At 35.2% G+C, this 13101-nt stretch overlaps 1 protein-coding gene and 1 non-coding gene across 2 annotated transcripts; both read right to left on the minus strand.

Moving 5' to 3' along the window:
* Positions 1-30: 30 nt before the first annotated feature.
* Positions 31-192, minus strand: LOC116179883. The gene has a single exon (XR_004147066.1). It is a non-coding gene; the product is annotated as a U1 spliceosomal RNA (small nuclear RNA).
* Positions 193-1450: 1258 nt separating this feature from the next.
* Positions 1451-12583, minus strand: LOC116179549 (striatin-interacting protein 1 homolog). The gene is made up of 11 exons (XM_031499345.1): positions 12497-12583; positions 7670-8070; positions 7450-7625; positions 7085-7395; positions 6831-7032; positions 2759-3158; positions 2481-2708; positions 2257-2428; positions 1997-2201; positions 1853-1950; positions 1451-1806 (listed from the first exon to the last, which is right to left on the minus strand). The coding sequence occupies exons 1-11, from the start codon at positions 12581-12583 to the stop codon at positions 1648-1650; spliced, it is 2439 nt and encodes an 812-aa protein (XP_031355205.1). The 3' UTR covers positions 1451-1647.
* Positions 12584-13101: the final 518 nt, after the last annotated feature.

A 13101-nucleotide genomic window follows, 5' to 3' on the forward strand; every position in this document is an offset into this window, starting at 1 on the left:
TTGAACTAACTATTTTTATATTAAATTAAACCGGGACAGCGCGTACGCAGTCCCGACTACCAAAAATTACGCGCCCGAGTTATCCACATTAGGGATAATCGCAGGTTTCAGCCCGATCGTAGTGCAATGAGGGGGCCTCATCCTGGGGGAACCGCCTTATTGATCACGGTAACCCCTACGCCAGGTAAGTATGCTTTGTCAGCATTTTCGCCAACATTATATTCAATACTCGATGTAACATCAAGGGTGTAATTTGTTAGTGGCGTCACCACTTATTCAACTTCTGTAACTAGCATTTGTACGGTTGTAGCGAACTATATATATGGTAGCGAACCACTGTGGACATTTTATACCCGGACTCGCACGCATGCCGTGTTACCTATAAGTAGACAGAAAAAAAACTAACATCGTTTTTTGTATGTGGCCGACACATCAGTAGATAAATTCACTCAATAACAACATCAAAAAGACAACAATGATTATTGTGATCGAAGACGTTGTCTATGTGTCTCCTATCCATGGTATATGCTCCTATCCCTATTTCTATAGCATTAATTCAGTCATTTAAGGGGCAAACAAGTTGTAAATCAGCGTATGCATAATTAAAGGGCATTTTTGGTAATACAAATCAGTACTTTATTAGCGAAGTCTATAATTATCGATCTCACGAGTAATTTTAGCTGTGTTAAATAATTAATTTTATTTCATTTCAATTGAGGGTACGTCTTTATTTTGTAAAACAAATCACAAAGTAAATAATTAAGTTTTTATACTGGTAGCGCTATTTAATGGTAAAATTATAGCACCTCCGAAAACCATATCGAAATTATTTCCTTAAATTATCGATCTCACAAGTAATCTAACTCAAAATAGACTAGAGCCTGCACATCTACATTATAGCAGAAAGCGTTTAGTGAAAATTTGAATTGAATCTAGCTATTGTAGTTGCCGAGATCTCACCCGGACAGCCGGCCAGCCAGCCATAACGAATAGCGTATTTTTTTAAAAAATGCGGCATTAAACCTTAGCCTATGCCCAGTGGCAACAAGTAACAGACTCAAGACAGTCCAAGGCCTTTTTAACAGGGCCCCTTGGCAAATCGGGGTCCTCTAAGCTTCTAAAACTGAATAGAAGCCAGGAAGATCACGGGTGTCCGTACGGGGCTACAGCATTAACTGTAAGTGATTGAATTACGTGAGACATCACCTTATTGAAGTGGATATTCGACAATACTCTCGCCATGTGATACAGACAGCTTGGCCATTGCTCTTTAAAAGCAAAACCAAAGATATGTCTGATAGAAATACAATAAAATATAGAGAAAGCTGTCCAAGGTACCGAGGTCTGGGGTTATCACTTGCTACTTACACAAAAATAAGCTTTAGATGTACAACTGAAAAAATCTAATTTGGAAATAATACCTTGAAACGCAAAAGAAAGTAGCACAGGATATCATATTAGGTCTTATTTTATTTTCATTTTACACATCACCATTGCGATAAGTGAGCAAACAATACTAAACATTCTCATACAAAACAAAAACGTGAATTTGATTACAACCTACCCTAATGAAGAGCAACATAAATAAATATTCTACACAAAAACATAATTTTAAATTATAAAAATATGTAATTCCTAATATCGTCCTTATATATAGTCAGTTAATAAACCCTCCCATTCAATGGAATTATTAAAAACCTCCTGTTCTAGCCATAGATCATAATGCTTTTTGAAGCTTTCCGATAAATCTTGCGTGATACCAAGTACACTACTGAAACAATTATCGACAGGCTCAAACTCCACTTCCTGAAAGACAACAGTAAATAAGTACATAAAAGAATGCAAAAGAAACCTTTAAACTGTTGGTATATCTCCGATTATTGAATCTGTCTACGGATGCTCTCAAAGCACATTCGTCAGCCTGAAAATCCCAAGGTCTGGCATCAACATCTAGAAAGAAAATTTGTACATGCAATTTTGTTATAGTATCACGTACCGTTCCCAAACGCCCAATCATCATTTAATCTGTGGCGAACCTTGGAGTATATAGCACTAATAGTCTTCATGTTTGATTTCCTCCACTGCCTGCCCAAGTACTTTGTTTGCATTTTTAATAGTTTGAGAACGTATAGCTGAGTCATTGCATGTCTCACTTTTAATGTTCGTTTTAGGATTGGTGCAGATTTAAATACTACAAGCATCTGAAACAGTAAATACCAAAATTGAACGACCCCCCTCTTAACAAGAAATGCATACCATAATCCGCGAATGCTTCCATTTAGTTAGTTTATTTAGAATCCTAAGCAAATTAATGGAAGAAAAAATATTTCGCCATGAATAAGGTGTTGAATCTCCTATTTCTAAACTTTCTGCGGTCAATTCGGGTTGATCCCCAATTACGCACGAAGGAAAATCTAAGATGGGTATGCTAAACACACGCAAAGTTATTTTGTAACAATTAAATACAACTTCTTGCTTACGTATTTTTCGCCCCAACATAAACCATTATGTTTTGATTGAAAAATTTCAAAACCAACGGAATACAGTTCGCAAACACCAGATGTTGAGATATGAACTCGAATTGATATATGTGATTCAACTTGAAGTGCTTTAGAAGTAATAATAAGATGGCCGAAACCGCTTTCACAATTATTTCCTTATGGCGATTTACGTCAATTCCTAACTTCATAGACTGCAACACTGTCATCCTGTAAATCGGTGTACTGTTACTGATATTATGACGTTCTAATTAACTCACGGCATTTCTTCCGGCAAAACGTCAGCCATGATGTTAATCGAATCAGTTTTAGCTCTTGAGGTAGGCGCAGCAGCGAGAAGTATTTTTAATAGAGCAATAATATACTGAGGTAAATTTGGTAGAAGAGCTTGATACAATAATTCGACCGGTGTTAGTTCTATCTCCTGTTCCGCATTGGAGAGAGGGTTTCTTGCTATCACTTCTTCGGTTTGTATTTGCAACTCCGACAGCGATACGTACATGTGGTCATTTAAGGTTTTCACGCCTTCGTGAATTGGCTGGGGTAAGCCAGCTAAACTCTGATGATCGCCTTGTATGTTGTAGCCGACGAATTTCATTCTTGCATTTTCCAAGAAAAAATCTATATCTTTTTGCCTCACTTTAGGTTTCCAAGGTAATCCTGTAGAGTATAATGTTTAATTACAAACAATAATTCAGGTTTAAACATCTTAATTTGACTGACTGGTAATTAGAGCGCATTTTGTAGCCATAGAAAGAAACTTTACTATATGACGGAAATAATCATTGATCAGGGGTAATATTTTCATTCTATGGATGGCGTAATGGAGGTGTTTCTTTACAAAATGGTATTACAAGTTTTGAAATGTGCAGTTTTCAGGTTTAGTGGTATGAGCCATGGGTAATGTGAGTGTGAAGAAAGCTTTTCAAACATGCTGTGCACTATACCTTTTCTACAACTGACAATGAAGATTGATCTATTAATTGAACTCATAATAATTCAATCAACGAATAATTTCGTTATGTCAAAGAGTGGCGCTGAAAACAATGCGAAAAATATACATCTAAGAATCTATAGTCCATGGGCCAGTCGACATGACAATATAATTTGGGGGTACCAATTTTCCTTTTTACAGTGGCTATTCATGTTTATTAGGATGCCAAAAAACCATTTGCCATCTTAAAGCGGTAGCTAATAGAAATGGCGGTCAATAAAAAATGGGGGATGTTGAGTTTTATAAAATCAACTATAACTCTGGAATTATTGATCCAATTTCATTATTCTTTTTTTTAATGAAAGCTCTTTATGTGCTATAAATATCGTTATACTAGTACTTTTTCGATAAAATCAACTGTTAATAAGTAATTTAAAAAAATGTTTTTTTTTGCTTTTTCCGAAGTTTCATTACTGCCTGTATTAATACACAATAAATGGTAAAATTATACGCATATATATGCAAAATATTAGTGAAAAATATGCAAACAGTTTTGATATATATGCACACATATACAAAATTATATATGTTACATAATTTTTAATAAAAAAGGAATTACGATAAACACTTGTAATAAGATCTTTCTCTAAGTTTTCTGCACGAAATGATTGCCTCCTGTCGCTAAGAATTAATTTATAAGCACTAAGCAGAGAAACATCTCTCTACATCAACAAAAGTAATAGGTGCATTAGAAAACGACAAAAATTTCAATACATCTTAAAATATGCAAAAATACATTCGGTTTAATCGCAAATGTTGCACACAGAAAATACACAAAATCTCATAAAAAGTACAACCAAAAATAAACGATATTCATGTTGCATATAAGTATTCACAGCTTTAGCTGATCAGCAAATTGAATTAAAATAAAAATAAAATAAGTGCTTCCAAACATCAGGAAGATGGTGAAAATATGCAAAAATATATGGATCATATGTGGAGAGATTTGAGTGAATTGAACTCTCCAAAATACAGGCAATCTTAGGCAGTGTTATAGACCGTTGCATTACAAGAATTTTCACCGTTTTTCACTAAATACAAAAATCATTGTAGTTACGTCTACAGATATATAATTGTAGCTGAAGAGGCATGATCAAATACCAAATGATGATGAAATTGGTATGTGCGGATTATGTTTCCATAACTTCACTTCTCTACTTTAATTTAACTTGTATCTCAATTTGGACGACACTGGGTTCGTTGTAATTACAGATGTAAAATTGGCTCTTTAATGGTGAAAAAACTCCATTTAACGAGTACTGGGAAAACCTTAAAGAAAGTCTTCAGATAAGCGAAGCCTTCTTGCTAAACACAGCACTTCCACTAACTTCTTTGTAAAACGTGAAACACGTTTCCGCTTAACTCTAAACAAGAACTTTACAACTGACAAGACTGACTGTCTTGCAATAAATACGATCAAATACGGCTTTTAGCCATAACGTTAGCAAAGAGTTTGTTAATATTGATGGAAAGGTGTATATTGTGCCACATAATTTGACATAGATTATGTGAAAACAAAAAATACATTGGAAAATTGTACGTCAAAATCAAAGAGATGCTATTCCGGAAGCAGCAAAAAGATGAAAGATAACCCTAAGTTTGGCTTCCATACCACCTCACGTAGAATTACAAAGCTGGCTCTTGACAACTACCATTATGTAATGCTAATAACTTAAAATGTACAAGCGCATGCAAACTGCCAACTTGTGGAAACGTCACTGAAGAAAAGGGAGAAGTAGCAGATTTTAGTGTATATGAAACTTTTGAAAGTAACGAAGGGGTTGAGTTAGTTTTCATTAAATGTTAAGAGTTAAAAAAATTCTGTTCGTTTACTTCATGCATGAGTTACTAATTGTTGATTTTATCGGAAATGTAGTTATGACAATATTGTAGCACACACAAAAGCTTATATTTAAGAAAATGATGAAGTCGGACCAATAGTTCTAAAGATAGGTATACTTTGGAATGGCAATTATGATTTTTTTACATCCTAAAGTATGCGTCTAGCCGTGGTAAAAAGGAAAATTGGTCCTCCAAATTATACCATTTCTTTAAATTTAGACTACTAGTTGTCCCTTTAAAAAAAACAAGTATTAACTTGTCAAAAATACGAGCCAACCCGGAGTACTATAGTTTCCGCCCCAAAACAGATTCGTTCCTTTTTATTCCTTTGAAATCCCTGCACAAAAATTATGAAAACAGCCCGTATATAACTGTTTCTCCTATCCCTGGATATATTTCCACTTGTTATGCGCCGCCGAAGTAGAATTAAACAACAAGCGAAGAAGAATACATCATCGTACAACAATCAATAATGAATGTGTCTGTTAAAAAGCAGCATGCCATTATCGCCGAACTTATTTGTACAACGCCTTTGTCGTTTAATTAACCAGCCAGCAATCTTCGTTATCGCTACCACCATCATCTATCGCCTTCGTTTGTTTATTAAACCTATTTCAAAACCAGTAATTCCTTTCGTAATCATTCCAATTTGTATAGTACATGGGCCAAATCGAATCACCAAATCAAGATTTAGAATCAATTTACTTTATTTGTATTATTAATCAATAAACACGTTAATCATTACTGTCGATATTGTTTCAACATCCCTCTTTATACAAAACCATAGCATTCATACAGTCCATCAAATAAATATCGAAGTTTCATAAGTCCAATACCCGATAAGCGCTCTTTATTTATTTATCTTAAGAGTCTTCTTTACCCGCGCGCAACTTTTTTACATTATAGTATATAGATGATTATAGTTGTAAGAGACAAAATGATATTTTTGCTTTGTCAACTCCTGTGTTGGTCCTTAGTTAGTTCCCGCCGACACTCAGCACTTGTTACACTGAAATTGTTGATTTACCGCCCGCCAAAATACAGACTTTATTTACAAAAAATATGGTTTCATTTTTTGGGGTTATGTTTAGAAGTAACTTATCTAAAAAAACTGTCGGTTTACTTTTTCCATAAATCGTCTTGATCGCGAGTAAAAAAATGAAACAGATTAGCATAATAATCGGCGAAAACAGCTAATCTTTAAACAATCGATATTTAGTTGCTATACACTTTTTTAAAAAAATAGTCCGAACATTTTGTAGATAAAGGTCTAAATTTATAAAATAGTTCTTTAAAAAAATTAGTTTTTATGGCGGGCGCTCTTATGGAAATTTACATTGCGTGCAGTGGGGACAGAAGACTCTTAATGTAGAAATTTGATCTAAAACAGGCTGTATTCCTCTATGGTAAATGTAATTTGGCATAGGCTGAACCAGTCCCTTTCAATATGCTCCAGTTGGCGACTGGCCTGTTTAGCATACATATTGAATACTTGCCTCTTGGTGGGGGTAATGGCATGGGTATCGGCGAGCTGGATCGATTGTGGTAATTTTTATACACCTGATTTTCAGAAAGATCTGTCGGCCGGCGCTCGTCGTACTCATCGACAAGATCATCCCCATTGTCCGAGGTTAGCGCACTGTCCAATTCCATACCAAGAGCGTCGTGGTCGTCTAACGAACTTTGCTTGATCAAACTCTACGAGAACAAAGTGAGCATAAACATTGTTTAACAATTACAACTTCATTACACGTCTGAACGGCCGACTGTTGCGTTTTTGATTCTGCGCTTCCAAAAGATCAGACGCACTGGCAGGAGGCGAAGACGCTCGCATTGTCTTGGCAACTTCAAGTGTGTCTTCATTCTGCGGAGGTATACCTGCCTTCTCTCTCTGTTCCTCCTTAAGAATTCTTAGTGTACTCATGCCTCCTAAAGATATTAGTATTAACTTCCACAACAAAAGCAAAACTTTCTTCATTGGAAAATGAGGAGCGGCGCCACTACAGAAGCGAGTTACCATTCCGAGCAATTTCACCACCATATGCTCTTCGTCGAACGCAGCTGGGGAGACAAAATATTTATTAATGTTTACGACACATACCAAAACAGATTTACCAACTTCATTAGTAAATGCATCAACCTGTGCTTTATATTCCGAGGTCTCCAAAGTGCTTTCATATCGCAACACCTCAGTTACGGTATACAAAACTGACAGTATCACCCTTAGATCTTGTGAATCTACTAATGAAACTGCGATTTTCCTCATAGCAACTTGTGCTGCGGCACTATTCCTAAAAAAACCATTACACGTGGCCATTTGCTCGCAAATACTTACTCTATCTCGATATTGAGAAGATCAGAAAAAGCAGTAAACACACCCATATCGTACAGTAGCATCACGTTGGTACGCGTCCACTCTTGTTGTTCGGCATCCGATTGCATTTCGGCCCAGCAACCTTGAGCGATATACAAGATACAGCGCGCCGCACGCATTTGGATCGGTTTACTGCTCACTTCCAGCTGATCCAGCATCTTCATGATTACCGATTTTCTTTGTACGAGTGACAACCTCTGCCAACTCGGTGGAAGCGCATACTGTTCCATTTGATCCTCGAACGCCTTAACATAGTACTGCAATTCCACTTGTTCCGTATAGCTGTAGAGTTCAGCAATTTCATTTGTGTGGAGATCTGTGTCGTCATATACAAATTCCAAATCGGGAGAATGAATGTAACCCTACAAACACAAATTATAGTCCAGGAGGCAGCGACATTTTTTGTGCACTCATTTCTACAAAGCTGATATTCTGCCATTTTATTGTTTTGATAGTACAAGTAAACAAAACAAACGGTAGTCTACCGCGCCGGCGGTGTTGCCTAAATTTGCAACAATGTTCTGAACATGTTAATAAATAATATGTACATGCCTCATTTCTACAAGGATGAAACTTTTTACAGTAATTAATTATACCTAAAAATGAAGTATGGTAATAGTCTACCGAGCTGGAAGCGTTGCTATCACAAGTCTACCACCCACGCAAGATGCATAAAAAATTATTCGATTGAACTTATTTCAACAAAGATGAATTTTTTGTTGGAAAAAGTTGATGTCATAAGAAACCAAAAAAAATGTTCTACCCATCGCGTGATGTTGCTAAGGTGTCGGCAGACACGCTGGAAGGTACGATTTTCCGAGCACAGCTGCTGCACTGCTCTGCTAAAAATACCTCTCTAAATTATTATATACACGGGCATAAAAATATTTCAAAAACGAACATAGGCAATTAACATGCGAAAAAGGTTTTTTGCAGATCGTTGCTCCCCATGATAATTTAGGTCTTAGCGGGTTTATAATGACACCAATCGAAAGAAGATTTTTTTCCTCGTCTAATGATGTACGAATTAGTTCGTTTTCAGTTGTATTTCTCATTATTAACGATCCTCGAGATTGTTTATAATTTTGTCTGTCTGTTTGTCTGTCCGTGTGCACGATAACTCATAACTGAATAATATCATTGACATTCGCTATTTTGTGTCAAAATTTAATGCTACTGTTCATAGAAAATCGTGAACATAAGTACCAGTTTCCATACGCTTTTTTGACAAAAAAGCTCTGTAATTTGATAACTATGCAAAAAATTTAATTGACTAACCTGTTGAGAAGCGAGATGTTTTAGTTTTCAGTCTATAAATTTAAACGTTTTTCGTATTTAAGTTTTTGCTCAGTTTTCAACTTGTATGTAATATAATTTCTAGATAATTTTTGTGGTGATGGCATTTTCAAAATTTCTGTACATAAAGTCGAATTTGTGGTTGAATTGGAGTTTTCACAAAAGATGTTTGAATGGGGTGGAATACTTCTCGTTTCTTTGAACGTTTGATTGCTGTATGAGGTAGAAGGGCCATCTTGTAATTTAAATCTTGAAAAAATGTATCAGTCATTTTAACGACAAAAAATAACATGGTTACCTTGTTTTGAGTAAGGCAAAGGAATTGAATTGATTCTCAATAACTTCCGATTGCCGCTTTTGTAAATATCACATGAATTAAAGTGATTTTCACAAACGATTTTATATTTTAATTCCTCATCGTCTAGCCCGGCAATAATAGAATTTCCACAATTTATTTTCCATGCCGTCATTCGAGGTTTGTTTTTGATAGGAAATTTAAAATAACTAATGTTTTTAGTTTTCATTATTTTATCCAAAATTCGGCAATAACTCCAATTACCAAAATCATTTTAAGCCATGAAAATTTTCTAAAGAATTGACTTAGACGGAGTGGGACGCTCGTTAAAATGCATGGAAAACAAATATCGCGTGCAGTAACTATTTCCGCCGTCGTTTATTATAAATACTTTTTCCTCAGTGAATAAATTTTATAAAAAACATTATTGACAGTTGTCATAAACTGATATTCATTTCGAATTGAATAACGAATAACGAATTTTTGATTAAAAAAAAACCGTTACAACTGAATACCGAACGATCCTCGAGATCTTCACGCATCAATCATTTTTACAACGCGCCTTAAGGGGTTGATTCTGTCCCACCAAATCGGAATAGCTTGTCAAACATGTTGTTTGAAACGGAGTTACTTTTACTTTTATTCGAGGTGCCTAGATACAAAATTTCGCTTAAACATCTTAACAAAAAAAAAACAAGATTGCGCATGCGAAAAAAAAATTTTTTGATTCGGCGTTGGTTTTACTTTTACTCGAGGTGCCTACATATTAAATTTCAATTAAATATCTTAACAAATAAAGAAATTTGGGATTGCGCAAATACAAAAGTTGGGTTGCACATTTTTTTTATTCATCTGCATAGTTACCTGGGGCTTAAGGGACATTTACTAACACAGAAAAGCGGGCATTCACATGTTCTTTGTAACAAAAATTATAAAAGAAGCCCTTTTTGGAGGTTTGGGCTGTAATTTTTTGCCCCGTTAGTCTACGTAGCTGAAAAACAATAGCGACCTTTTTTATATCCTTAAGAACAGCTGTTTCAATTTTCAAAGCGATCGGACTTTTCTATACAAACTTATTCAGTTATGAGTTATCGTGCACACGGACAGAGGAACAGACAGACGGACAGACAGGCAGCAATACAAAATTATAAACAATCTCGAGGATCGTTAATAATGAGAAATACAACTGAAAATGAACTAATTCGTATATCATTAGATAAAGAAAAAAAATCTTCTTTCGATTGGTGTCATTATAAACCCGCTAAGACCTAAATTATCATGGGGAGCCACGATCTGCAAAAAACCTTTTTCCCATGTTAATTGCCTATGTTCGTTTTTGAAATATTTTTATTTTATGCCCGTGTATATAATAATTTAGAGGTACTTTTAGCAGAGCAGTGCAGCAGCTGCGCTCGGAAAATCGTACCTTCCAGCGTGTCTACCGAGACCTTAGCAACATCACGCGATCGGTAGACCAATTTTTTTTTGTTTCTTATGACATCAACTTCTTCCAACAAAAATTTCATCTTTGTTGAAATAAGTTCAATCGAACAATTTTTTATGCGTCTTGCGTAGGTGGTAGACTTGTGATAGCAACGCTTCCAGCTCGGTAGACTATTACCATACTTCATTTTTAGGTATACTTAATTACTGTACAAACTTTCATTCTTGTAGAAATGAGGCATGTACATATTATTTATTAACATGTTCAGAACATTGTTGCAAATTTAGGCAACACCGCCGACGCGGTAGACTACCGTTTTGTTTACTTGTACTATCAAAACAATAGAAAATGGCAGAATATCAACTTTGTTGAAATGAGTGCACAAAAAATGTCGCTGCGTCCTGGACTATAAGGACTATCGAGGAATAGAAAGGATTACTTTTACACCGTAAAAAGGAACATGGGTTTTTCCAAACGTATTCGGAAAATAATAGGTTTTAAGTTTAGGAAGACAGAAAATGAATTATCCATCTTTAGGTAATAAGGAACCAATTTCGATCTACAGAAGCCGTTTGCTTACGCATTCAAATAACTTTATGACTGGATAGCTAAACCGTGCACGAGAAGGTTTCAAGAGACATAAAAGACAATTTGTATACATCTTTTATTGCAGTCACAAGAAACGTATGGATCAAGCGAGAGAAAAGAATGAAAGTAAAGTCTTTTACTTTTAAAATGCATTTATCAACAACAAAGTGTATCGTATCTATCTATCCACCTTAGAGATTCTATATTCTTTATGTACCGTTACCGTATCATATCTAAGAAAACTGCAAGGGATCAAAGATCTGCCAAGAGAAAAATTTTTAAATATTCATAAAGCAGACATAAAGCTCCTAATATCATAAAACGAATTTTCCATTCGTTCAAACAAAAAGAAACTGGCTAACATCTCATTTCCATCTTTGAGAGAAGTTGAAACGACAGTGATATTTTCATTACACTAATTCCATACTAAGTAAATTAGACTTCTTGGCGTCCGCGTCCTTCTCCCTTGAGCTTCATCCCGGCCACTGTCAGACGCAAATTAGTATTTCATAACTCGCATTATTTTCTATTTTAACAAAATGTTCAGCGGCAAATTAAATTTTATACGCCCGTAATTCGGAATATTGTTATTATTATTATTGCATCTTCCCGTGCTTTCTTATATTTTTCCACTTTGCGTACGTAATTTCGCCCTCATTCGAAGGGATGGGACGTAATAATTTTGGGTGAGTTGCATCTTATATGCAAAACCAATTAGTTAATGCTAGCTCCCTTTACGTTTGTTTACACTCGACTCCTCTATCGCGAAGGCATAGTAGATTGATTTTGTAATTTTAACGCATTTACAGGGTGTAACATATAAGTATGTTGAAAAAAAATGGGCCATAGAGAATCCAAAAACAAATTTTTTTCCAATGCCGACACGTATTTAATTTAATTTTAATTTTTGTGCATTAATAGGTAATTTTAATCCCTAGGGATTACAAAATTTGAATCCCTCATTTTTGATTTCTTGTAAAACATTCAGAAAGTACCTATTCATATTCTTTATTTTCAGAACAGGTAATATGAAAAGCACAATTTATAAAGGGCCTTAGTGTACATCCAGCTCTTCCTATATAATACCAAATAACTGAGTTCTTCTCCGCCTCAACAATGGTAATAACTCTTGACTTTTAGTTTTTGTATCTGGAATTCTAACTACCAGCATCGATTTTCCAACTTCTATGTAGTCTACGTTCATTTTCAACAATTCCTCTGATCTGCAAGCTGCAACTCCTCCAATATCCATAATTGTCACAATCTACAACCAAAAACTTTGGAAGCATGAGCATGCAATGTTTTACACAAACTAACCTTTATCAGCAAGTGACATCTTAGGGGATGAAAGAGGTGCCTTCATATGCTTCGTCACTTTCGTCTTCAATATTTTTAGAAGGGTTTACAGGCATGATTTTACCAAAATTAAAAAAAAGCCTACCTTACTTTTTCATAGTTTTTATACCATATTAATTTTGAAATGGATTCAGATCGGTCGGTATTGGAAAAAATAGTATAAGTAACACTGGATTGAACTAGTTTTTGTTCCCTCAAGAATATTAAAGCCCTCGGCAAGCCTCGGGCTTTAAACCATTCTTTCATGAACAAAAACCCTTTTTAATCCCTTGTTACTTAATATACTATACCTACCTATATGGTTGCCAAGAAAAAAATTAAATTGCATCACTTTTTTGAGGGTAGCTCGCGTCTCGGTTTTTTTTAAAGACAATTGTACGTGTTTCTCAATCGTGAATGATGTCGTTATCATAA

The sequence above is a fragment of the Photinus pyralis genome, unplaced genomic scaffold (genome assembly GCF_008802855.1).
Source record: "Photinus pyralis isolate 1611_PpyrPB1 unplaced genomic scaffold, Ppyr1.3 Ppyr1.4_LG8, whole genome shotgun sequence".
In the NCBI taxonomy this organism is placed as follows: Eukaryota; Metazoa; Arthropoda; class Insecta; order Coleoptera; family Lampyridae; genus Photinus; species Photinus pyralis.

Coding starts and splice junctions, on each gene's coding strand:
- LOC116179549 (XM_031499345.1), bottom strand. CDS start 12,583: ATGGATATTGGAGGAGTTGCAGCTTGCAGATCAGAGGAATTGTTGAAA. Junction 7,033..7,084: donor ACAGTCGGCCGTTCAGACGT/GTAATGAAGTTG, acceptor TTGTTCTCGTAG/AGTTTGATCAAGCAAAGTTC. Junction 2,202..2,256: donor GGAAGCATTCGCGGATTATG/GTATGCATTTCT, acceptor TTACTGTTTCAG/ATGCTTGTAGTATTTAAATC.